At 35.0% G+C, this 27,298-nt stretch overlaps 1 protein-coding gene across 3 annotated transcripts in view; it reads left to right on the top strand.

Moving 5' to 3' along the window:
• The window catches only part of UACA (uveal autoantigen with coiled-coil domains and ankyrin repeats), a 98,347-nt gene that overhangs the window by 50,789 nt on the left and 20,260 nt on the right, over positions 1–27,298 (top strand). For 2 of the 3 annotated variants that reach the window (XM_009249981.4, XM_002825614.5), the window contains exons 2-11: positions 5,509–5,642; positions 10,095–10,183; positions 13,838–13,902; positions 14,691–14,748; positions 17,382–17,452; positions 17,556–17,662; positions 20,051–20,232; positions 21,702–21,739; positions 24,824–24,892; positions 26,279–26,386. In XM_009249981.4, coding sequence (XP_009248256.4) covers positions 5,545–5,642; positions 10,095–10,183; positions 13,838–13,902; positions 14,691–14,748; positions 17,382–17,452; positions 17,556–17,662; positions 20,051–20,232; positions 21,702–21,739; positions 24,824–24,892; positions 26,279–26,386 — 885 coding nt within the window. In that variant the 5' untranslated portion in view covers positions 5,509–5,544. Of the gene's footprint in view, positions 1–2,890; positions 3,318–5,508; positions 5,643–10,094; positions 10,184–13,837; positions 13,903–14,690; positions 14,749–17,381; positions 17,453–17,555; positions 17,663–20,050; positions 20,233–21,701; positions 21,740–24,823; positions 24,893–26,278; positions 26,387–27,298 lie in introns of those variants that run through there. The other variant, XM_002825616.5, reaches the window with a different exon arrangement.

Below are 27,298 nucleotides of genomic sequence, written 5' to 3'. Positions count from 1 at the left end.
TAATATTAAAGCAAACTAAATATGCCTTGAGAAGGACTCTGTACTTCTATATTTGAGTCCTTGCGGATGAACCATAACCTAACTTAATAGGTAGGCAAGATTGAAAACCTAATTTAGGAGTATGTGCCCGTAACAATAGCTGAGTCTTGGCTAATCCCAGCAGTCACATACTTCAACCACTCATACACTGCTGAGTGTTCAAACTGTATTCAAATACGACAAATGCCATCCTGTAACTAATCCAGCTATTTCTGTACCTCCCTTCTGATTTCTACACATCACTTCTCCTTTTAATCTATAAATTTGTTCTGACCACAAGGCATCCCTGGGGTCTTTCTGAATCTGCTGTGATTCTGTGGGCTGCCTGATTTCTGAATTGTTCATTGCTCAATTAAACAACTTTAAATTTAATTCAGCTGAAGTTTTTCTTTTAAGAGTAACTCTGACCCAGGAGCAGGAGCACCTGTGACTCTCGCCAGTGCCTACCATTTTTGGGCATAAACATCTACCATGCATGGTGCTGAGATCATTCATATCTATTAGCTATTTGATTTTACACATACAGGTTCTCTATTGTTATCCTTGCTTTGTAGTTGAGGGCACTGGTGCCTAGAAAGTATAAATAAATTATCCCACTAGTATACAGCAGGTAGACTTTTGAGTCAGGCAAAATTCTGAAGAACATGTGTTTTAACTAAAGTGCTTTTTGAAGAGTCCAGTGGATTTGTAGACTGGTAAAGAAAGACTTGCGGTGTGGGATATGCAGGAGTATGTGTGAAGAAGGATCTTTTATTGACCATGAGCAGTAGGATCTGTTTGCTCAGTTGCAATCAACTGAACCACTCATGGGCTAACTGCCCTCATCTCAGGTCAATAGATACTTGTTGTCTGAATGTGGATAGTTTACTGGGAAACAATGTTGCTGGTAAATGTGTGTTACAGATTTAGCCTATTTAACAATTTAGTCCAAGAGGAAAGAGGATTCATGAAGCAGATGTGGATTCTGGTCCTTAAGATGGGTGAGAATCTAGTGACTGACTACCAAGTTACTTATTGAAAAATTAGTTTTATAGTTTCAAACCAGACCCAGAAGAAACCTTAGATATAGGCAAATTAGAGGGGAGCTGAGGAGACAGTAAGCTAATAAACAGATAAACATCTGATGTAATGGCAGATACTGATGAGCTCCCTGCAGAAAAGTAAAACAGGGCGCAAGGATAAAGAGTGGTGGGGTAGAGTGGGCCCGTTTAGATGCAGAGGTCTGAGAAGCCCTCTCTGAGGAAGTGACATTGGAGAAGAACCTGAAAGTAGGGGAGGGAAGAACCTTATAGGTACAGGGGACAGCAAAGGTGGGAATTTGCCTAGGGCTCTTGGGAAATAGCTATGAAGGAAGGTGTGAGAGCAGGCACAGAAGTTTAAGCCACAGAGGCTGGGGAGGTGGCAGGCAGCTCAGGACATCCATAATACTAGGACACACAATCCTATCTCCTGAGCATGGGCAGCTACTTATATGGCTTTAGTTATTTGTTACTGTTTTCCCTCTTGCTTTGCCTTTGCTGTCCTATTTCTAGAAATAATGTGCTTGCTTTGTTACCCAAAGGACAAGGTCTGAGTTCTATCACAGATTTCCTCAGAAGAACGCTGACATAGACTGGGTGGAGTCTCTGGGTTTAGCCAAATGAATCCATTGTGATATCTCGTGGTTTGGGGGAAAAAACAATCATTGTTTCAAAAATAAGATATGGTATATGACCCTTATATATTTTATAATTAGAATATGGGCCTAATGTTGTAAAGTTAGTAGGAAACAGATTTCTTGTGGAAGTACATAGCAGAATTTTTAACTGGCAGCATGATCTATAATATAGCAGCTACCTCCTTCCTGTAAACACTTGTGTTGGAATGTTTTGCATTCCCATGAAACAATTTTCACAAATGTGTCTTTTTAGAGGAAGTGTAAATTATTCTCATGCTATTGTGGTAATGAGAACGTGGTTAAAAAACAACAACAACAACAACCACAAAAAACCCACCCTGAATTTGCACCGGTCTTGGTAATGTAAGAAATGTTGATACAAGTATGCTATCGTAGAGAATGCAGAGAAGTTATCTGCTTTGTCCCCAAATGGAGATTTTTTAAATAGTCTAGCTCGTTGTCTAATGTGTATTTGCCTCATTTAGTGTTTAACCAGTTTTTTTTTTAATCCAGTGAATCCAGGTAATTTGACTTTTCACTAATAAAATATTTACTTGTCATATTAGGCAGGGTGCTAAGCTTGGAAACTAAAAGTACTGAGTTAAATTTAAAATTTGTTGAAAAGTATTCATCACGATGTATTCTATTTAATGTTTTGGCAGTGCCTCTGGCTCTTCTCATTTAGCATGCTAGGAGACAGACTGGCAGCAGTTGTAAGCTGAAACCTGGTTGTATGCAGAGAGACTGATAGGGTTACAAAATAAAATGGAGAAAATTTGAAAGTGTTACTGTGTGTGTGTTTCCTTAAATTAAAATGTGACACGTTTGCTTAAAATAGAATTTTATATTCTGTTTTCAGGGCTATTATAACTTCATGTTAGATGATCCTAAGACTGAAACTGGTTTTAAATATTGTTCTGTGGAATAACCAAATTTGTCTCTTAAAATGTTGTCATTATGTCACACAATTTGTTTTTATATAATAAGCATGTTTTACAATATGTTTGAGTCATTTTCCCCAGTAGACCTGAAATTTATTACTCAGAGGAAAAGCATGCATTTTCAATATATTCTTAGCTGCTCCTTTCTATCATTCAGCTGTCAAGTCCTATGGAATCTAAAATAGAGTTCAACCAATGGGAGACAGGCTCCACGCTGTTTACCGGACAATTCGGATGTGGACAGTTTTATCATGCACTGCAGCGTCTGTGTTGCAGTGTTGAGGCAGCAGGATGCAGAGTGCTGTTCAAGTTTTCCAGTGGGGTCCCTCAAAGGGACAACTTTGAAAGATAGCTAGCTTCTAAAGAATAAGAAATAGGTAGAGTTACTGTACCTGACTTGGGGCTGCTCTTAATCAAGTTCTGCATTGCAAGGAAGATAATATTCGAGCGTTATGAAGGCGGAGAAGGATCCTGAAGACGAAGAAAATATCGTTAGAGATCCAAGCTAAGTGTAGCACAGCATGTGAGGGACTGAGTCACTTGTCAGGAGTTTGTCTGAGAGTTTGCTTTGTGAGCTTACAGAGATTTGTAACTTAATGCAAAGTAGTTTGCCATTAGCAACAAGAAACTAAATCCTGTCTATGATGAACTGTTGGTTTTCTTGTGCTCCTAAGAACAGAGTAGGTATCCCAGTAGTCTAGTGTAACAAAAGATTCTTGGTTAGACTTTCTGAAATTGTTCTTTTAAAATGCACTACTGTTTTATTAATTTGGTTTGCTTTATTATTTTCTTCTTGATTTAGTTGATTAGCAGATTGGGGTTAGTAATAGGAAACAAAAGTTCTTTCTTCCTCTGGGTTTAAAAAGCACATGATAAAATCTTAATAATTGTACAGTGTTACTGTTAACTGACAGTGAATCAGAGCTGAAAATGGTACTTGGTGTAGAACTGAAAATCATATGATAATGTGAGACTTTAATCACATTTAATTATCTTTAAAGAAAGCCTTATTTTTGGATTTTTACAACTTTGTGGTGATTTAAATGGCTCTTTTTTCCACCAGCAAGTTTACCTGGAAATAAACTGGAGATTGTTTTAATTGTAAGGATAGACTAATCAAATCTAGAACAAGCATTTGTGTGTTAAACGTGATTTAATCCTTTAGGCATTTGAAAACACAATGTCTTGTAAGCTTATGTCCACGACCACTCCCCAAGTCAGTAAACTGTTTTGTTTTTGTTTTAAAGCTTAAGAAAGGTGATGCGTAAAATGTAGCTTAGACTTGGAGCCCATAGGTAGGGTTATTCTGTACTCATAGTTGGCAGTTTAAACTTTTGAAGTTAGGAGGAAGTGGGTTCATCACTAAATTTAAGTAATTTAGAGACAATTCTAAAATCTGTGTAGGTACTTGAACCAGGTTCCATTAAAATATTAAATTTCAGAAGTGAGTTAAAATTTTAATGTATTTGTCTTTTTTTCATATTCAGTTTTCATATTCATTTTCTACATCAAGTATTTAATTTTACATTACTTGTTTAACAAGAAAATTAGTGATGGTGTTTTTTTTTTTACTTTTCTTTTTTGGTTTATAAGGAATAGTAGATATAAAATTATATTGATCAAACATTTAGAGGATATACAGGTGATTCAGTTTTTTTCTCAGATTTGTTAGGGTATTTGTGGCCATAGGATTCGTTTTGTAAGTTAAGTGAAAAATATCCAGATCTTTTTTTGTTCTAGAAATAATACTGGATTTAGCACAGAATTTACTAGTAAATTGGTATAATATTTTAAAAGCCTAAAATCTCCCCTGTTTAAGTAACATGTATTTTAGTTCTATGTTCTGACATTTATGCTTATTGAGAAAAGATCTAGGTTATTGGCTTCAGAATACCTTGAATGTATTTTCTCTAAAGTTAGAGATAACCTTGATACGATTAAAATGTATGTTATATGAGACATCCTTCTTAAAACCCCCACCTTTAATCTAAATACACATACACAGAATTTTTATTAAAATTAAAAATCTATTTTTTATAAAAACAATACATGTGGAATGTAAAAAGGGAGAAAATGAAAGTAACCTGTAATCTTAATTTTTTAGATGTTAAGCAATTAATACTTTAGAGTCTGTCATTTTTAGTTTTTTCTGTGTAAAAGTTTTATTTTATTCTAATATATAAACATAATGAATTGCTTTCTCTATAGAATGTGTGTGTGTATATATATATATAATTTGCCTCCATAAATATATTTCCAACAGTACTTTTTAAATAAACGTCTGTGTTGGGGGGCGGGTAGTTTCTTAAAATGTATGTAGAATTCCACTGCATCTAAGAGTCCTAGGAGCTATGTAACCAGAGCCAAATCTGAAAGTGTGATTTGAAATCTGAAAGGGTATGGGAAAAGCACACTGATTTTGGAACTATAGAAGTCATGGTTGGGCTTGAACATTTAAGACATTTACTGTCTCTGGGGCCTTGGCTTTTCTTATCTGCTAAATGAAGATGATAATTTTAGTTTACTAGGGTTGATTGGGACTTTAGTGCCTGGTACAAGGTAGGTGTTCAGTAGTTATTGATTTCCTTTTTTGCCTCAAAGGCAAAGAGAACTGGGCAGAGAACAAAAGAAACATGCTTTCCCTCAAAAGTATAATTTTAAATGTTTCTTGTACATCATGTGTTTTGGGAAGATTTTATAACTCTGCTCTCCTAATGAAGTTAGCACAGAAGGGAGAAGGAAATTTAGAATGCAACTGGAAAATAAGTGATGTATTATGCAGTACTGCTTTCCTTTCTCTTTTTTCTTTCTTTAGAAAATCTTAACTAATGTAGTATGCCATATTTACTTTTTTTTTTTTCCTTTTTGTAGCATGCAGCAGATTGGAATAAATATGATGACCGATTGATGAAAGCAGCAGAAAGGGGGGATGTAGAAAAAGTGTCCTCAATCCTTGCTAAAAAGGGGGTCAATCCAGGCAAACTAGATGTGGAAGGCAGATCTGTGTAAGTATTATTGATGATAAAAGCATGCCTGAAGGGAATTTGGATAGTCTTGGGATACAAATGAAACTTGTGAATTGTAGTTATCAACTTACTTATTAAGAAATTCTGCCAAAACCTGCACTATAAAATCTTTCAAACAAACTAATAATTGTTCTCAATTTAAAAGATTTCCAGTCTAGAGAGAGAACACTAGAATACTATCCAGTGGTCTAGAATTGTTTAGGCCCGGTGGCAAACCACAGCCTGTGGTTATTTGGTGCATTTTCATTATAAGCCTTTGTATATTCCTTATCATATTTGCTCTTTGAAGCAGCCTGATAAAAGAAGTGGGAAAAAGTTTATGGAGGTTAAATACTTTGGTCTTATTTCAGGTAAAGTCACAGAGCTGAAATGTGAACCCAAGCTTTGTGTCTTCAAAGAGTTCTGTAAATTACCCTGTCTTTTCTCCCAACCCCCAATCCATTTTTATACTTGGGTAATTCACTTAAATGAGAATGCTTAGAGCAGAAAGGACGCAGAATAACTACTGTGGCTTAGGGAGATACAGGTAATAATCCCACCCTTTTGTTTTTTTGTTACTGAGGAGAACTGCTGGCTTGTATATATGCTTATGAACGATGTGTCTGTCTTCTCCCCTTCCTCGTCTCAAATCTTCATTATTTTCCTTCTTGTTGTGGGTGGGGAGCAGTTGGGTTAAAGGGTAGATCTAGTGTCTGTTATGACCCTCTATACTTATAGCATTTAAAACTTTATCTGGGAACCCTTTCAAAGTTAGAGGTGAAAAGTCTCATTTCCTAAAATTCTTCTCAGTCTTTACTTGCATGAATTTATTCAGCATGTTATAACTGGAAACCAGATACTAAATATAGAAATGAATATTAGGAAGTGAATAGTTAATGTGTGATGTGGGTCACTGCCTTGGAATGCTTATATATTAAATATAGTAAAGATAACAAAGCAGGACTATAAATTAAGTAGTTTTTAAGAGCAATAAAGTTGGAAAAGTTTCAAGTTCATAATGTCTCACTTTTATCAAGTAGCAGTTTGATAGCTGTGGAAACACTGGTTATTTTGAATCTTGCCCCATTACTGAATTTTAAGCTATTTATAGGGCTCACAGTATAAATTGTGAAAATTTAATATCCAAAAGTGATATTACTCTTCATGTTTCTTTTTTCTCAAATGCTAAGATGTTAAAAGATGAAGTGAATCTTTTTTGGGATGAAACTTTTCAGTGAAACCTACATCAGTGAAATCAGTTCTGCCCATTCATACTTTGAATGTTTTGAGTGAATGGTGGCTTGAGTTTTTGTTTGGAGTTCTTGATATAAGGTTCAATTTTGAGTGACATTAAATAGTCAGCTATAATGGTGTAATTTGATGAACTGTGAACTTTAGTTTTTGAAATATTTGAGGACTGTTAGTCTTGAAGTTTTCATCGTAGAGAGTAGAATTTTTTTTTATTTTTTTATTTTTTTGAGATGGAGTTTCACTCTTGTTGCCCAGGCTGGTGTGCAATGGCGCAATCCCGGCTCACTGCAACCTCTGCCTCCCGGGTTCAAGTGATTCTCCTGCCTCAGCCTCCTGAGTAGCTGGGATTACAGGAATGCACCACCACCCCTGGCTAATTTTGTATTTTTAGCAGAAACGGGGTTTCTTCATGTTGGTCAGGCTGGTCTTGGACTCCTGACCTCAGGTGATCTGCCCACCTCTGCCTCCCAAAGTACTGGGATTACAGGCGTGAGCCACTGCGCCCGGCCAAGAGTAGAATTCTTTCTAGGATTCATAGAATAAAGTATTTCCCTTTTTTTACTCACACACAAACTGTATTCTTAATTAAAGCATGTTGTATTTAGTCAAGCGTGGGACATGTTACAAATATATTTTCTGTATTTACAATTACAAAAACAATTTGTTTCAAATGATTGTTTTTAATTTTGAAATTTATTTCTAAATTTAAGACAAAAGAACATGTGCTTCTTGAGCTCAATTTGGTTTCAAAAATAAAATATTTGAAGCCTAGCCATAGTTACCACAAGGATCTGTTTTCTTTTGTTTGCCTCTCTCCTAAGGTACAGCCCTTCTAGGGCCCAATCCAAGATGGGGAAGGTTCACCAAGGATTCCATTGCTACTTGGAGAACAGTGGACTCCAGTTTGTGTCTCCCCATTTCCTCAAGGCTGTCAAAGTGCCGTTCAGTCTCCTGTTTCTCTGGAATCAGCAAATGTTCCCAGGGAAAAAGTGGCCTGAAATACTGAGCTCACTTCTCTGGGCCTTCTTCCTACCTTGCATCCTGGCCTAGTAACTTTTTACTATTTTGTTAGCTCACTGACACCTTTAAGCATATGTCTCATATTTTTTACAGCTTTTCTAGTTGTCCTCAGTAGTAACATTTGTCCAAGTTACATATATCTCCTGTTATAGAAGTCCATGTCTTGTTTTTAAAACAAGACATGTTATAGAAGTCCATGTCTTGTTTTTAAACATAGAGTTGATTTTTAAATTGCAAAATGGTATTTTTTATAAAGCAATTTTTCAAATTTCCTATACAATTATTTGCATGTTTCAATGATTGATATATCTTCTTTCCAAAGCACATCTATTTATAGCACATCAGCATTACTAATGCATTGTAGATTTGTTGTGATTTCTGCCCTTTTGTACATCATCATTATAATGTTGATCTCTTTTGAAGAAAGAGGTCTTCCACATTTTGTGAGCTAAGAAATGAAAACAAGCAAACAACTAAACAATGATATCTCTAAGATTGTTGGGAGACTACCTTTGCTAAAGGAAATTAGCATTCTTCAAAAGGTTCTAATGGTGCATTGCATAGTATAATTCCCAGTTTCATTGTGGCAGAGAGATTATAAGGCAGAGATACTCAGCCTTATAGTGATTTAATTTAGTAGAAGGAGAACTTACCTGACTCTTAAGAATCCTATATTCCTTTTACCAGAAACAGCTTTCTAATTCGGATTGTACACAAACCTGCTTTACTTGGTAGTGCTTTGTCTATAGTTTGCATTTATATCCATTGTAATATTAATAGCGTCGCAAGACTGAGTCTTGTAATATTTGGAAACGAATTTGTAAGCTATCTTCAGATTTTGTCTCCAAGCATGCAGTTATTCAAATATTTGAGGGTTTGTCATTTGACTGGCACTGTTAGTGGTTTGGGGGATGTAATAGGAAGCAAAACTAGACAAAAATCCCTGCTTTCATTGAGTTTATAGTTGAGTGGGAAGAGATTGATAGACTATAAAGAAAGTAATGAATTTATTCTGTTACAAATTATTAAATCCTATATAGAATAATAAAGGCAGGGATTGGGGGAACTAGGAGTACTAAGGTTTTGATGAATGGGGAAATGTAAAAAATTTTAATGGTGTGGTCAGGGAAGACCTCTGCTGAGAGTGGGCTACAAGAGTGTATCTGTATCCTGGCACTTGCTGAGCACTTTCACATTTTTTGTTTCCTGGCATCTCTAGAATGGTTATTACACTTACTTAAGGCCTCAGTTCTATTTCTACTTGAGTTCAACATCCTTTGCCAACAACTATTGTATTTACCAGTTTGGATTCATAGAGTAATATTCAATGTCAGTGGCAGTTCTTTTTGTTAAACTCAGCATAATTCATAGATTTACAGGATGTCAGTTCTCATTGCACACAAAATATTTCTATAATGTTTGTTGATTAATAAAATATTAGATGACCAAATAAATAATGAAATATTGTTAACTAGCATTTTGAATACTTGATGGCTTAAAGTTAGTTTTTTAACTTTAACTTACCTTAGTAGGAAACTTATTCAGTTATTCCTGTTCATGTGAAACTTCAGCCAATCATACAAGCCCAGGCCTTTGAACAAAAGGAAGAATTAGTTGGTAGTTGGTAATTAGTAATGTTTTGCAAGAAAGCGCTGATTCTTTTGTGATTTTAAGGGTAGTTTAGCTTGTTGTTTTGAAGGCTTTTCTAAGTCAGGTTTAGTTTGATAATTCTAAAGAGAAGAGGTAAGTGTTTGGATCTGTCTTTGGCCTCAGCATTCTGCTAAACTAAATAAAATAATGAAACTATTTGAAACTAAATAAAATAATCTGATAGAAAATTTTCAGTGCATTTATTAAGATCCAAGCAGCAATGCTTTTGCTATAAACTTTAGAGTTAATGATATTATAGTATGAACTTTCTCTTATTAAGGCTTTTGCACGTTAGTATGTTTCATTGGCTCTAAGCAGGTATTTCTAGGAAGTATTGACCCCTTATGTAAATGAGATAGGTTTCTTTTTTTAATTTTAATTAAATATATAGGTGTTCTAATGTAGCCTTTAAAACATGTGTGTGTGTTTGTGTGCGTGTGTGTGTGTTGAATAAAGGGTGACATTAATGTAACATTTAAGGTGACCTTTGGTCGTTTCCTTAGCACAACAAATTTTTTTTTTTTTGTTTAGCTTCCACGTTGTGGCCTCAAAGGGGAATCTTGAGTGTTTGAATGCCATCCTTATACATGGAGTTGATATTACAACCAGCGACACTGCAGGTATGTTTGCCTCCATAGTTAATTATAAAACATAAAGCGAAAACAAACATTGTCCACTGCTAACATTTTTATTCAGACCTAAATGTGATATAAAGAGAGATGTCCTCAATTTTCTGTTTTTAAATAGTTGAGAAAGAGTTTACTTCTGAGGTATTGTGGGAGAGGTCAAGTATAGGGAGTTTGGGAGAAGGGATTCCTTTACTGACGAGCAGTTGGAGACCTGAATTCTAGTGCAGGTCCTAGTAGTGTTACAGAATCCTAGAATCTCAGATTTTGAAGAACCATTAGGGACCATTTGGCTTTTGGTTGGATGTTTCTTGTGATGGAGAACTAACTGCCACATAACAACATTATCATCAAAGACAACAATAATAACAAGAATAGCTGACATGTATATAACATTTAATAGCTATTCTTCTAAGCACTTTACCCATTCATTTTATTCTCATTCATTTTATTCTCTCAGAACTCAGAGAAGTTCTGAGGCCCTGAGCTGTTAAGTAACTTGGCCCAAGGCCCTTCAGTAGCTAAGTCGCAGTCAGAATCTGTATTCTTAACCATTATGCCTCATAAGGAACCCATTCTGTGCCTAGCTATATTTATAAAAAATCATTTTTTATAGAGAATCGAAATATATTTCTCACTCAGTTTTCTGCTTACACTTATTTCTACCTTTGTCTGTCCTTTAAAATCTTACAACAAAGGTTTGTACATCAAAGAAGTTTGTACATCAAAGGTAGACCTTTAAGTATTTGAATGTAACTATCTCTTTTGTTCCATGAGAATGCTAGTTTTCTATCTATCAGGATAAACATTCTCACTTCTCTGGGACTGTTGACAGCTTAGTTCTTTGCAGTTCTACTTTGTTTTTCTATTAAATACAGGAGTTGACCCAGAACTGAAAGGCTTTTGTTTGTTAGTGTTTACAATTTTTTATCCTGTGATTCCATGTACGAGCAAATAAATACATTAGTGTTACCCAGCATTGTGTTTAGAAATGGAAGGGAGGGAGAGGGAGACAGATCACAATTGAATTAGTGACGTAAATCTTTACTGAAGAATACATCAGATTCTAAGAAGACCAAATTCAATTTATCTGCTACCTCTGAGTGAACAAAGAAATGTGTTTATTGCTTATATATGCTTTCCATTGATGTAGAAGAATATTTATTTTTAGAAATTTTGGACTAACCATACCTCTTCAGAGCTCTTAAGACTTTATTTATTGTGTGGATTCCAATTCAAACAAGTATCTTTCTTGTTTTTGTCTGTATTCTTTCTGCTCTGGACATTTTGCCTAGTGGCTAATCTAGTGACTTCTGCCTGCTTTCTTTCGTTGCAGATCAAGCTCAAATGCTTCCCCCAGCTCAGCAATTATTTCATATATTGCACCCCAACATACCGTGTTTAACTCTTCTGTCTTTTGTTTTTGCTGCTATTTATATTTTCATTTGATATGTTTTATTATGTTTGTCCCTAGAGTTGTCCTTTATTGAATACAAGGGTCTTTTCTCAATTGCTATAATGTCTGTTACAATCCAGATGTAGATATCTGAACAATGTGAATACACATCTTTACGTGTATTATCTTAAGTGCTGTTTAATATAAAAGTGTATTTAAAATGACCAGATTTCAAATTAGTGCAGTTTTGAGATACTTGTTACTTAGGTCTTACCAGGTATGCACCTGTGTTGTAATTTATGTTGGTGTGCTTTAGATCTGGTGTTTCCTTGATTTTTTGCTGCCGTATCTCAAGTGGCTAGATTTGATATCTCCTTATCCCTGACCTGACATTTTTATGTGACCAAGTTTCTGTAGCATTTTGTTGAACACCAGGTACTGTTGCCACTGTGCCTAACCCTACCATCTCCACTCCATGCTGTCTCTTACTTTATATGTAAATGACAGTTATTTTAGTCACTTTTCACAATGTGAAATGTTTCTAGGACACTTGTCCATGAACAGGAGCAAATTGAAATTTGAAATGATCACATCTGATTGACTTGTAATTAGAGGATGTTTGGGTGTGGTTGAATATATTGTATCTGTACTTATTGAAAAACCTGAAAGACCTGGACTCACTATGTTTTGTTCTGCAACCTGGTTAGTCAGCTACATGGAAGTGACCAGAGAGTTGAAAGCCAATTTATTTATCCCTCCAAGATGAATAAAACATAAATTACTCTTCTAGCAGAAAGGTCTACTTGTGAAATCAAATTATGGTGTTTTTGTTTTTGTTTTTTTCTGACAGGATTTCGCTCTGTCACTTAGGCTAGAGTGTGGTGGCATAATCATGGCTACTGCAGCCTTGACCTCCTGTGCTTAAGTGATCCTCTGCCCTCAGCCTCCTGAGTAGCTGGGACTACAGGCATACACTACCACACCTGACTAACTTTTATATGTTTTGTAGAGAAGGGATTTCACTATGTTGCCCAGGCCGGTCTCAAAACTCCCGGGCTCAAGAAATACACCTGCCTAGTCCTCTCAAAGTGCTGGGATTACAGATGTGAGCCCCTGTGTCCGGCCCCCAAATTATATTTTAAGAAGTTTGTGGCCAAGTGTGATGTCTCATGCTTGTAATCCTATTACTTTGGGAGACCAAAACAGCAGGATTGCTTGAGGCCAGGAGTTCAAGACCAGTTTGGGCAATACAGTGAGACTCTGTCTCTACACAAAATAAAACAAATTAGCCGCTCATGGTGGCACGAGCCTATAGTCCCAGTTATTCTGGAAGCTGAGCTGTGAGGATTGCTTGAGCCCAGGCATTCGAGGCTCTACTGAGCTATGAGGCTGCACACTAGCCTGCGTGACAGAGTGAAACCTTGTCTCTAAAAGAATAAATTGAAAAGAAAAGAAGTTTGTGAGATTAGAGGGAAATTAAGAGCATTAAGTATTAGAAGTTGGAATAGCCTGGTTAAATCCTTATATCTTTCACCATCCAAGAGGTGTTTGTATAAAGAAATATAATTAGGAAAAATAGGGTTGGGAGGTAAATAGTTCCTACAAGTTTCTTTTCTGGTATTCAGAATTAACCTTTCAGATTACCTGGTAACCTCTCCTCCTACTACCCCCTTTGGCATTTCCTTTAAAATGCACATTTTATACAAATTATATTTGCACGAGTTGTCTGATTTTCAGAGATACAATTACATAATAAACCTTGAATTGTAGCCAAAGCATGAAAAATCAGTTAAGGAATACCCTTTCTATGCCTTACGCTTCTTAACTTTCTCAATTTTCAGTGTCCACACTGCCTATTTGGAAATGTAATGTGAAATCTCAGTATTTCTTTCTCTCTCTTCTTTCCTTGTTGTCTTTCTCTCCTTTCCCTTTTGTCTGTGCCAGTATTTAATTATCTGCTGTGTTTTAGGTACTGTTCTACATGCTGGGGATATAGTAGTGAATACAACAAAGTTCCTGCTTGTTATAGATTTGTATAATTAGTTTTTCTTTCTACCTTCATTGTTTTGGTACGTATGTCATCTCTTACTAAAATATCAAGCTAGATGAAACATCTTTGGAAACTGAAAGTATACTTACAGATTAAGTATGTTGTCAACTAGTTTTGGAAAAAAAGAACCATATTTCTATAAAAATCCTCAATTTACATATGAAGAAAATAATCCTTCACATGTATCTTAAATTTTTTATAGGGAGAAATGCTCTTCACTTGGCTGCTAAATATGGACATGCGTTGTGCCTACAAAAACTTCTACAGGTAGTGGAAGTGGTTAATACTTTAGCTTTATTATTTTGACAACAAATCATAGATGTATTTTTAATGTGTTTTTGGAATTTTAGATCAAAGAGAATAGTAAACTAACTTTGACTATGAGCTTACATATTTTTTCCATCATTTGTGAAGGAATGTGAACAATAAAGAGCAAAAACTCTGAGGGAAGTGAATTGCATAACTCAGTGTATTAAAAATAAATAACAAAGGCTTGACCTTCCTGTTGACATAGCTGAAGGTTGGAATTTTCTGTTGTCTAGACTATCGTGGAAGATAAAGTAATACAACATAGGATCTGTATATTTCTATACAAACACAGATAACTTATACTACATAATATTATTACATTTTTAATTAGGTAACCACAACATTCTAACTAGTTGGCTAAAGTTCCCATCAAAGATTTCAGTCATACATTTTTATAAACATATTCACTAAGTTTCATAGCAGAACTCACTTGCTTTTCTGATTGAGTATCTCAAGTTTTAATTCTTGGTGAAAAAAAAACCCAAACAATACATATTTTCCTGTATTTCATGCCATTCATTATAATGTACCATATGTTTCCTGTTTGGTGAAATATTGTTAATTTAGTTATATAATGTTACTGTATTTGTTCCATGTCAGAATATTTCATGGATTGTCTGATAGTCTTTAGCTTCTTTGATAAGTGGAATATTTTAAGATTAAATAACAGCTGTAGCATCTGAGTCTGGATATCTAATTTTAAAATAAAACTCTCCTACTTTACTAAGTTTTCTTTACTTTAACAGTACAATTGTCCCACTGAGCATGCAGACCTGCAGGGAAGAACTGCACTTCACGATGCAGGTGAGCAGAGGTTTCCCTTGGATACAAATATTTGTTAAAATGTCTAGTCATTTGAATTAATTTCAGGGTTTTAACACATAGATATTTATATAATTCATGGAGAAACAAAGAATATTAAAAACCCATTTGCACAAATTAGAAATTTATTAGATTATACCACTTAAAAAAGATTCATTCAGTCAGTATTTACAGGCCAGTCAGCTTGCTAGATACTAAAGGTACAAAGGTAGATAAACTATAATCCTGCTCACAAGGAGCTCCAAGCTGTGTGTGTGTGTGTATGTGTGTGAGAAACAGAGAGTGTGTGTGTGTGTGTGTGTGTGTGTGTGTGTGTGTGTGTGTTTCATATCTTTGGGAATTGGAGAAATGGGAAGAAGACTTTCCTTAAACTATGTTTACCTAATTAACATGTCTGAACCTCTTTTTTCTCATTTGCAAAATGAAGTTAATACTACTACTGCAATAAGTAGTATTAATAAGTATAATCAGATCATAAGTAGTGCCTGGCACATAATAATTTCTTAATTAATGGTGGTAGTTGTTTTCCTTTACGGATGTCAGTGCTGAATTTCACATCACTGTAATGTGCTATATTTTAAAAGAGATTTATACTGATTTTTAGAGATTTTATTATACTTGTGTGTCTAAATTTATTTGCATTATTCTTTAGGTGTCTTAAAGAAAGTACTTTGAAAAAAGTTATATATTTAGGTATTTTTGGAATGTAAGATAGCCTGACCTCTTGCTAAGTCTGATATTCCTACATTTAAGGCCAAAGGAAAAAAAACAGTCTACTTTCTCTTTTCATGTATATGGAATATATGCAGTAGATTAAGGTGGTCTGCACTGAAGACATATTATACTTCAAATTTCCTTCAAAATTTTATACCTTAATTTTTAAAAATTTTGCTTTTTGTATTTTGTTTATATGATAATTTCTTACACAATACATTTCTTTTTTTAATATAGAAGGGTATTGCTGTATTTCCAAAGCATTTTTCCATTATCATTTGAGCCTCACAATGACCCCTGTGAGTTAACCATATATTTTATTATCCCTGCTTTAAAAACTGGTACAACTTGACCAATTGAAATCTTAATATTTATTAGTTAGATGCATTAGCTAGGATGGAAACTAAGTTGCTATAACAAAAGAACTCCGATATCAGCTGCTTATTAAAAAAATTGTTCAGTGATATTTATTGACAGGTCACTCACGGTCATTTTAAAACTGAATTCTTTCTATCTTGTTTCTCCACTTACCTCTGAGTATCTTCCTTAACTGCAAGGTTGAAGCAGAGTTGTGGTCGTAGCCGTATTCTAGCTAGCAGGAAGGAGGAGAGAGCCTAGTGGAATACATGCCCAAAGTCTAGAGCTCAGACTTGGAAGTAGTAGATTATTCTCCATTCATATTCTACTGATAGGAGCAAAATCAATTGGCTATATTTATCTGCAAGGGAGGCTCAGAAATAAACTCTCTAGGTGACTAGTCATATTCTGAAACCTACTCTATAGTAGAAGAGGAGAACAAATTTTGGTAAAATACTGCATTTTCTGCTACAGTTCAACTCTCTGGCCTTCCAAATATCTCCAAAGCCCCTACTTCCCATATACTCCCAAAGGAGAGGATATATAAACAAACTCATTTACTTCATCTAGCTCCAAGTCCAGGATTTCTGGGTGGTATGCAGTTTTCTCTTTTTGGCTTTAAGCGGTTCTTCATGGTCTAGTTATGTGTAAACTCTGGAATTTATTATGCTTTACATTTTAAAATTCTCATTTATAATTGGACCTAAAGGGTCGCTAACTTTACAGTTCCTGAATTAATGTTTTCAGGTTCAGTTTATCTTTTTCTTAAAGCTGATTAAACATTTTATATAAAAGATTTGCTGGATTAGAGACGAAAAGTGAAAATTTACTTGATTTTCTCATGTTTGGTTTAATTCTATTATTTCACCAATAAAAAAAGAATGCTCACTTTGTCAGTACTTTTTGTGCTTATAATTTATGTCAACTCATAAGGCTTAAAAAATTCATGGGGATTGTGAACATAATCCTACTTTATGAATTTAACAATAATTTTTCCTAATATAAATATGAACTATAGTGTTAAAGAAGCATAATGTGATTTTATAATTATTAGCAAAATGACCTTACTTTGCATAAAGGTGGACATTGCAATCTCTGCTTTTATGAGAAATATGAATTGTATGATTCATACTTTACTTACTGTGACTATTCTGTAAAAAATGGATATGATTCTTTAAAAAAACTGAGCCAACACTTCAAGGATCAAGTCAGTTATAGCCATGTTTAAAAATATACTGTAAGTACAAAATTTAACTTTGATTTTTAGTATCTGTGCTTATCCTTAGAATAGTAGTGTGTTCTTGTCTTCTACAAGGTTGACGTTATTCCTTGGTCCTAATAAATTGTAGACAATTTATAATATGATCTTGTCTAATCCATTTTTAGATGAAAAATTTATGCTTATAGTGCTAAACTAAGAGTGAAGGATGTGAAGCTTGGTAATTTAGAAATTGAAGAACTTATTCCTTATATGGACCTAGAAAAACACCATGTGTCTTACCAACAGATGTTCACCATTTATCATTTTCTTTTGTTCCTTAAAGCAATGGCAGATTGTCCTTCTAGCATACAGCTGCTTTGTGACCATGGGGCCTCTGTGAATGCCAAAGATGTAGTAAGTTAGTTTATGTTTATTCTCATTTCAACTCATGTATTCTAACTTCTACATTTTGGGAGATCTGTTGTCTTAATGCTGTTTTATTTTTCCTGTTGCTTAGGACGGGCGGACACCACTTGTTCTGGCTACTCAGATGAGTAGGCCAACAATATGTCAACTGCTGATAGATAGAGGAGCGGATGTTAATTCCAGAGACAAACAAAACAGGTAATTCTTTTATCATGGCTCCCAGATACCAGCTGGATACACAGGGATGGAAAGGCCAAGTCAAAGCAGCAGCTCTGTTCTCTGACTTGGCCTTTCTTTCCCGTGGGGCCTCCCCTTCCCTGGCTTGCTTTTCCTTGGAATTAACATCTACTTGTCAGTTTTCTTCAGAGTCTGCTGAAGAAAGAAGGAGAGGGAAATAGAGGAAGATGACAGGGTAAATGTGAATAAAAGCAGTGATTAGGCCTTATGTTTGGGTCAAAGAACTGAAGGAGAGAGGAATTATATCCCAGGTGTTTTAAGCTTAAAAAACTCTTTAATGAAATGGGTGCAAGTAAGATACATAGGAGAAGAATTTAAAAAGTACATCTGTAGTTACTTCTTCATTAGTGAATCTTTTGAGTAAAGTGGTTCTTGAGTGTTGTGGAACTTGACATGTGTCAGTATAGATTTTCTCAAGGTGTTTTCTCTCCTTACTCTGCCAGGGTACAGTGCCATCTCCTACTCTGAACCTGTCAATTTCTGTACTGCAGAGGTCCCTTGCTTTATTTTTGCTTCTGTATTTGATACTATTTTAGTTGGTGTGCTCTAATAATTTCTATCCAGAATTCTCCCTATCTCTGTCTGTAGGTCTAATGTATCATGGTGCTTGTTGTATTACAATTCTGAAGTTTGTGGTCACAAAGTATCTGAAACACACCGCTTCCATTTAATTTCAAGTATTACAATAAATTAAACTAAAATTTCTGGGATTTTTGTAGTTACTAGTAAAAATTTTGGTTTCTTTTGACTTAATTTTATTGTTCCAAACATGTATTCTATTGTTTGTAGTTTATTAGAAGTATAAAAGTATAAAAAATAGTCTTTAGTTGTCAGATTTTATAGCTGTAATTGTTTTCTTTATGCATCTCAAAGGAGGAAATTCTTAAGCAATTAAATGATGTGATTAAGAAGTGGCTTTTTAATATTACTTTGTTTTTGTGGATACTATCATCTGATTCCAAGCAAGATGAAGAAAATTGGATTTTAAAATTAAATTTTACAGCCGGGCGCGGATCACTTGAGGTCAGGAGTTCAAGACCAGCCTGGCCAACGTGGCGAAACCACATCTCTACCAAAAATACAAAAATCAGCCAGGTGTGGTGGTGTGTGCCTGTAATCCCAGCTACTCGGGAGGCTGAGGCAGGAGAATTACTTGAACCCAGGAGGCGGAGGTTGCAGTGAGCTGAGATCATGCCACTGCACTGGCAACAGAGTGAGACTCTTGTCTCAAAAAAAAAAAAAAAAAAAAAAAATCAAATTAAATTAAATTTTAGGATCACAGAGGGGTAATCTGGTTGATCTACATACAGTGCTTTATATTTTTTATAGCTCTTACATTTTTCAAAGCACTTTATCTATGTTTTTTCATTGGGCGTTCACAAAAAGCCAATGAAGCAGGGCAGTGTATATTGTATAGACTAAATAGCAGATGGTTTTCAACATAATTTATAACCTTAGTTTCTAATACTCTATATTCATTTCTTTTTTTCCTGTTTTATATGTAGCATTTTTTAAATAACAAAAACTTTGTTAATGCCTGTTTTGTACAGAATTTCTTATCAGCAACTACAGGGGAGTTGGGGGACAAGGCTGGAATATGAGAAACACAGCATACATAGCCGAGAAAAGGCAAGAGTCAGTTTCCTTAAGAGATCCAATATTCACAATTGAAGACAGAGTTAGATATAGGATATGTCATTTCGTTTCATTATGTGTTGGTTAGCCCCACCCTAAAAAATAGAAGATTAGACAAAATAATTTCTAGGGTCCTTCTAGATTTTCATGACAATTATTTTGTTGCATGATTAGTATTTGCTGATGTACTGTGAGATGTTTGAGTCCCAGTGGTTCTATTGCAATAGAATAAAGCAATGATCCATGTTGCATGGCATTAGTTGTAGTCTGAAGATGTGAAGGTCTCCAGGTAGAAGAATCAAGGTTCTTCTAAGCAGGAACATCAGGAATGGAATCTGATACTTCTCTTGGAGGAGAAGAGATTCTTAGGGGAGGTTTGCATGATGTGGTTCAGTTCATGAAGGGACTGAAAAAGTTGGGTTTTGAGCGCATGGGGTGACAGTATCAGTTGTGGAAAATTTTTGTGGTGATTATTTACCTGTAGGACATTGAAGAAGTGGAATAAATGAAGTTGGTTTGGTAGGATATAAGGATATAGAAGACAAAGCAAATGTTTTTATAAATGCAATGAATATGAAGTAAAATCTATATCTGTAACAGGCATGACTTCTTAAAGTAGTGTCTATTCTTCAAGAAGGGAGCCTCTGGCAGAATATTTCTGCAATATTTCCTTGGAGTTTTCTCAGTCTTTTGCTCTTCCATTTTTCCGTTTAGAACTGCCCTCATGCTAGGTTGCGAATATGGTTGCAGAGATGCAGTAGAAGTCTTAATTAAAAATGGTGCTGATATAAGCTTGCTGGATGCGCTTGGCCATGATAGTTCTTACTATGCAAGAATTGGTGACAATCTGGACATTCTAACCTTGTTGAAGACTGCATCGGAAAATACCAACAAAGGTATCAGCAGTTTTCTGTAACTAGAAAAGTCCACATTAACAAAGAGCCACTTTTTAAAAGACTTAGGTAGTAGAACTACAGTTTATAAGAAGCAAAACATTCCTTACTGATAAACAGTATTGGTTCATCTCCCTCTACAACATGGATTTGCTTACTTACATTATAGTCACTTGCTTTGAGGCAGCGTGTGTTGCATATATAATCTAGTTTATCCAGTGAACACTAAGACACTGGAATAACTTCAGAACTGAGAAGGAAGAGACAAGTGTTTTACTAATTTTTTTTTTTTGATGAAGAGGGGTGAACCTCCCAACTTTTTATACTTACAAAATTTTAAAGAATCACTGTTTAAACATGTATGTAAAACAGCTGATATTTATCAAATGCCTATGCCATGATTTTTTATGTTTTTTTTTTTAAAAAACAGGAAAATACAGAAAAGCACAATGAATAAAGTTAGTCACTCATTACCACTGAGGAGCCTCTGTTAACATTTTGAGAAATATCCTTCTAGTCTTTTCCCATTAAATTGAATTCACCTGTAAATCTGAATTGTAGCTTACTTTTTTATGTGACCTATTTTGAAGGCCTTTCCCTCAAAAATACTTTTTCTATAGTATGATTTTTATTGGTGTATGAGATTCCATTTATTTAAGTTTCATTTAATAAAGCAGTTTTCTACATGTAGTGTTTAAGCTATTTATAATTATTCATTAGTACACAAAGGTTGTGACTGTCCTTATGCATAAATATTTTAGTATATTTTTATTACCCTTTAGGGTCAGTTCCTAGAAATTGAATCACTGAGTTTCAGGGCATGCACATTTCTTTAAGCCTTTGGTCTATGTTGACAAATTGCCTTCCAATTTAGGAGCTTTTTAAATTTTCTCCCCCTCCTTTTTTTTTTAGATATGGGGTCTCCCTTTGTTGCCCAGCCTAGAGTATAGTGGTGCCATCATAGCTCACTGCAATCTCAAACTCCTGGGCTCAGGCTGTCTTCCCACCTCAGCCTCATGAGTAGCTGGGACTACAGGCATGTACCACCATGGCCAGCTAATTTTTTATATTTTTTTTGTAGAGATGGGGTCTTGCTATGTTGCCCAGACTGGTCTTGAACTCCTAGCCTCAAGTGATCCTCCTGCCCCAGCCTCCCAAAGTGCTGGGATTACAGGTGTGAGCCACCATACCCAGCCTAAATAAATTTCCCATTTTTTACCTGCCTCCCATCCTTAGTCTTTAATCTTACCTACTTGAATATTGTTATAGAAAATTTGCTAATTTGATAGGCAAAAGTGAGATGTCATTATTGTTTTAAGCATATGTTTTAGAAATAAAACTAAAAAGTTGTAAGCTTTAGAGGAAACTCTAAAGTTTATTTATTTAATACTGACTCAATTGTATAGTTAGGGAATACATACCTACCCCAAGTTAACCTGCCATTTTGTTGTTTCTCTTTCTCTAAATCTTAGGGAGAGAACTTTGGAAGAAAGGACCATCTTTGCAACAGGTAGATATTAATTTTAATTTTAAATAATTATATGTATTGTATAGTTTAAAGTGCTTAGTAAAACTAGTTAATAGTTAGCATAACTATTCTGAGTTTAAATGTGTTCTATCTCTCTTCTCAGTTAATCAAGCCCATGTAGATTCTGGGTACTTAGATCATGAGGTCCTATCAAGATACTATCACTTAGCTTGAGACAAATTAGATCTCAGTTTCAATGAAGGTATCCAGTGGGAAAGAAATAGCCTCCTGATTGGGGCCATGAGCATTCAGCTTTTTCAAGTAGGAGACATTGTAACTTGCTAAATGATGAACTTTAGCTTGGCAGATCATAGACAGTTTCCCCCAGTCTCCCTTAATAACAGGACAAAATATTGACTGTTATGGGAAAATCTTTCAATGTAATAAGAAATGAGGAAAACAGAGTTCTAAACTGATTATATACTGTGATTTCAATGCCACTGTTAGCGTTTTTATTTCTTCTTCAGTCTTTTTTTTCTGTGTATATTTAATTGAGGACTTTACGGAATAACAACACGTGAAATAATTCATGCTTTGCACTACATTTGTTATTAAATTACTATTTAACCCTGTTTTGATGTTCCGGTTTGTGAAATGTCTTATGTTTTCTGCTAATCTATTTGTGTTAAAGTAAGCAGGGTTGGTTTACAGTACCGTGGCTCAAAATCTAGTGTAGGCAGCTTTCCTCTCCTGCTGACTGTTCCCTTCCAGGCTTTCAGCTTTTCTCTAGTGAGAGGAACCTAAGCATTTGCAAACCCTGAAGAGAAGGTAATCAGGTACCTTGAGCAATTCTGATCATCATCCTGTGTCATTTTTCTACCTCTCACCTGAATCTGAAAGCTACATTTTTTAAAAATTTTACTTTAAGTTCTGGGATACATGTGCTGAATGTGCCAGTTTGTTACATAGTATACATGTGCCATGGTGGTTTGCTGCACTTATCATGAAAGTTACATTAAAGCTTGTTTTCCTTTTCAATCCATCTGAATTAATATGTTCATATATGGGTCATGTCTGTTGACACTTTCCCATCTGGAGCAACTGTTCCAGCCTTCTTCCCTGTGCCTCATATAACCTAAGTGTGAGTAGAGTGAAAAAAAATGTACACTGCTATGACTGTACTAGCCGTCTCACACAGAATCAGAGAAAAATGATTTCTGAAATATATAGATATTTAAAATAAAAAGAATTATTGAATATTAATATGGGAATTGTTCTCTGCTCAGTGCTCTAGGAAATATTGAGGTGAATACAAGGAGTTAATATTCTACGAGGAACAGAAAGACACACTGCTCCTAATTACTGTTTCCATCATTTATTGAATACACTTACTAAATATGTGCTGTAAATAGGAATTTTTTTTAAATACTAAGGCACATGTAATCTCTGTTTTCAAGAAGCCTACAGTATAGTTGCAAATGTAAGACTCACTCAGTTGTTTGTTCACAGATATCTGCTGAACATCTACAACATGCCAACTACTGTTTTAAGTGCTGGGAATATTGTAGTGTATGAAGTCTCTGCCCTTATGGAACTCCTAGCTTAGTGAGAGATGAACAATAAGCAAAGGAATATTTAGTATCGTAGCAGATGCTATGAAGAAAAACAAAACAGAATTAAGGGATGAAGAGGGAGTGGGTGGAGGTCTGTGGGAGAAGCCTCACAGGCTGAGGGAAGGGCAGGTGCCCAGCCCCTGATAAGGGAGCAGGTTAGACATGTTCGTGGGGCAGCAGCAGACAAGTGTGAGAGGAGCGATGTGCCCATCGTGGAGGGAGCAGAAGAGGCTGCTAAAGTAACAAAGTGCTAGATTAAGAAGGACCTTGTATGATAAGGATTTTGGATATGTACCCACCAGTAACTACCAGATGGCAGAAGGCAGGACGTGTGCACCCGCATCAGTGGTGCACGTGATCAGATCGCTGCTAAGTGGAGCCAGAGGTGCAAGAGAGGTTCTTTTAGTGTGCTAATAACAAGGCTTGTCAGGAAGATGGATCTTAATTAAAGGATGGGGTTGATTTAGTATGTCTGAGTTAGGATATAGTGGAGGCAGTGGGTGAGGATTCTGAAGTGAAGGCTGGGAATGAAAGTGGTATGATCAGGTGAGCTGTGAGAAGATGTCAGATTCCACTTGAAGAACAGTCCTTTGGTAGAAGGAATGAGGCTGGAAACATACTTAGGGTCAAATTGTGGATATAGAATATTTTTAAAATGGGAGTTGTTCCTCTAGTTCTAGATCCAGACTCATTTGAATGATAGTTTAAAAACTTGATCAAGCAAAGGTAAACAAATAATACAAAACATGAGAAAATTATCTCGAAGAATTAAAGCAGTAGTTTTTTTTTTAAACCTAATTAGGAAGAAATAAATAGCTTTCTACATTAGTTATTGTGGAGATTTAAAGATCATTTTGGTTTTTTTAAAAGGGGGGTTATTCTCTTGTTTAATAATTATGTTGTGTTTTTGTTAAAGCAAATCTCTAAGCTGGAATAAAGTTTCAAAGCAGTAAGTTACAAAAACAGAACACACACCCAACCAAGTTATTTAAAGACCTTTTTATATTGCTCGGGTCAGAGGGACTGTCTGTCTCTTCCTTACCATACCTCTTGATATTTTATTTTGGTGGTGCTCGGCGAAGTAAATAATTTCCATATTGTCTTTACAAATTAATGTGACTTCCCCTTCCTCTTCCTTTTTTTTTTTTTAAATTGAGTTATTTTAGGAGTAGTTGGCAATGCAGTGCTTTATAGCCCAACTTTTGTTATGCATTTATTACAAATTCTCCTTTTTAAAATTTTGTGACTTTAGTTAAAATAAATCCTTAATAATATTTTAACATTTGTTATTATTTAGTATTTTAAAATAAGTTATACTTGATTTATTTAAAACATAGTCTTAAAGGTCCTTTCTATTTTGGAGTTTTAAATAGAAACACTGCCACCTTGTGTTACGTGCAGCTAATGTTGGATAAACTGAAAATCACTAACTGGGTGTATTGCCAATTGAGGAAAATATACTTTTCTGTATTCTTACACTTGCTGACCTGTGTTTTCTTATATTTTACCAAAGCGAAATTTGACACACATGCAAGATGAAGTAAATGTGAAGTCACATCAGAGGGAGCATCAAAATATTCAGGTAAAAAGAAAAAAATAACGGTGTCTTCCTTTAAAAACAATTCCGGTATTTGTAGTGGGATTGAGAGAGAAGAGAAGAAGCAAGAGAGTGGGTGAAATGAGTGGGGCAAAGAGAGGGAAGCTAGTTAAAATTGTTTGTGATTCTCTTTTTTTTTGCCTAATCTCTTCTATCTATTTATTTATTTATTTATTTAGAGATAGGGTCTGGCTTTGTTGCCCAGGCTGGAGTGCAGTGGCACCATCTCGGCTCACTGCAACCTCTGCCTCCCAGGTTCAAGTGATCTTCCTGCCTCAGCCCTTCTAGTAGCTGGGATTACAGGCATGTGCCACCATGCCCGGCTAATTTTTGTATTTTTAGTAGAGACGGGGTTTCACCATGTTGGCCAGGCTGGTCTGAACTCCTGACCTCAGGTGATCCACCTGCCTCAGCCTCCCAAAGTGTTGAGATTACAAGCATGAGCCACCATACCTGGCTACCTAATCTCTTCTTAAAGAATTGACTTTTGTTATCAATGTTTGAGTCCAGTATTATAAAATTTAATTATATAACACTAGAAGTATGGTGTAGAAAGTATTGTTTTAATATATATTAGAAAAAGCAACTTTATATAACTGATTTAAATGTGTCTGTTTTGTGATGTAAACCATACATTTGTGTTTATTTTAGAAAATTAATTATAGTATTAAAAAGATCATTAATGTAAATTAAATCTGATTTTTTCTTAAAGTATTTTCTATTTTGATTGAGAAAAATAATTTTGTTAAACTAACCACACAGTACTTTTTAGCTTTTATATTGGTCAAAGTTTCCAAAGAATATTATGAGGATTATTTTAGAGGAAGGAGCCATAATTAATTTTATGACTGAAACACCGTTAAATGATAAATTGAATAGCTGTTTTCAGTATAATAAAAGCATTTTATTTGGGTTTTCTTAGTTTACTATGTAGTGTAAGCAAATGAACTATGTCCTTAAATTTGAGCCTTTATCTTTTACCAGAGCACTGAAAATGATGATTACTTCAACAAAAGGATTAGAAGAGTCTCATAAATTTGGGAGGTCTTAAGCAAAAGTTAAAATGGCATATTCTTTTGCTCTTTTCTGTGTCTAGATGCTTTTTATTTTTTCTTTATTGGAATTATGATGATTTGCCCTCTTGTAGTATATACCTGTATTTATTAGCTATTATAGGATAGTAATTTTCTATATTATTTTTGATATGTAGATTTTAAATCATTGGCATATCATTGAAATTATTGTATTTTTGTACTTAGTGTTTTACATATGTATGCACCTGTGTGGTAGTGAACTGCTTTTAAAAATTTCTTCTTTAAGAATTTGCTCTTTTAAGATTGGCCTGGCACCTTGTTGTCTTTATTATTTAAGGATTTGGAGATTGAAAATGAAGATTTGAAAGAGAGGTTGAGAAAAATTCAGCAAGAACAAAGAATACTTTTGGATAAAGTCAATGGTTTACAGTTACAGCTGAATGAGGTAAATAAATCTGCATAATAAAAAATAAAAAAACTGTCTTACTACATCAATAGCAAATTGTTAATGATTGTGCTAAAGAAGGTAAAATTAGCGCATTGCACTTCAGAGGAGTTATATCTTACTGGGGACCAGGATTTTTACATGAAATTTTACATTTAAAGTAGCATAAGCTAACAAGTAAGGACAGTGTAAAGAATGTTCAGGGAAATGAGGAGAGATCATTGTGGGCTGCCGCTTCTGAGGGGGGCACTTCCCGTGGGAGATGGTACTTCTGTTGAATTTTGAAGGAAGTAAGAGGGAATCAGAGGGCATTCCAGAGAACACTGTGATGAGCAAAATCACAGAAACAGTGACCTGTAATATATTCCTTGTTGTATAAAAAAATTGGAAATACAAGAAATATCCATAAATCATTTTTTAGAGGGAAAATAGAATACATATGAAATCTAGTATAATCAGTTTGCTCTTTAAATATACATTTTATTATGTACAGGACTTACCACAGGTGAAATCTTATGTGATATTTGCATTTCAAAAGTAAGAAGTAACTGCGTGATTGGTACAGCTGTGTCCTTGTGATTCTAATTTTCCGTATCACTTTAATATCTTGCTATCTATGTTAGATTTTCCTAAAATTGAACATATGCAAAAGCAAAAGGCTTAACTATAGTTAGGGCCATGGGATTGGAGAGGAAAAAGTAGACAGAAGATATGAGGACGAAGAACAAGTAGGACTTGGTGGTTGATAGGTTCTCAAGAGAATCAAAAGTGCTTCTGAATCTGGGTAGTGAGAAGAATGAATGACAACTCATACAACAGAATTGTACATAATTTTCTTCTCATATCCTTGGCCCTAGTCTTAAAGACATTTGCCAGTCTTTTTAAAATATCTTTTCCCAGTTCATGCCTTTT

The sequence above is a fragment of the Pongo abelii genome, chromosome 16 (genome assembly GCF_028885655.2).
Source record: "Pongo abelii isolate AG06213 chromosome 16, NHGRI_mPonAbe1-v2.0_pri, whole genome shotgun sequence".
Taxonomy (NCBI): Eukaryota; Metazoa; Chordata; class Mammalia; order Primates; family Hominidae; genus Pongo; species Pongo abelii.
The sequence above is the reverse complement of the archived record's forward strand: the minus strand, read 5'-3'. Positions and strand labels throughout refer to the sequence as shown.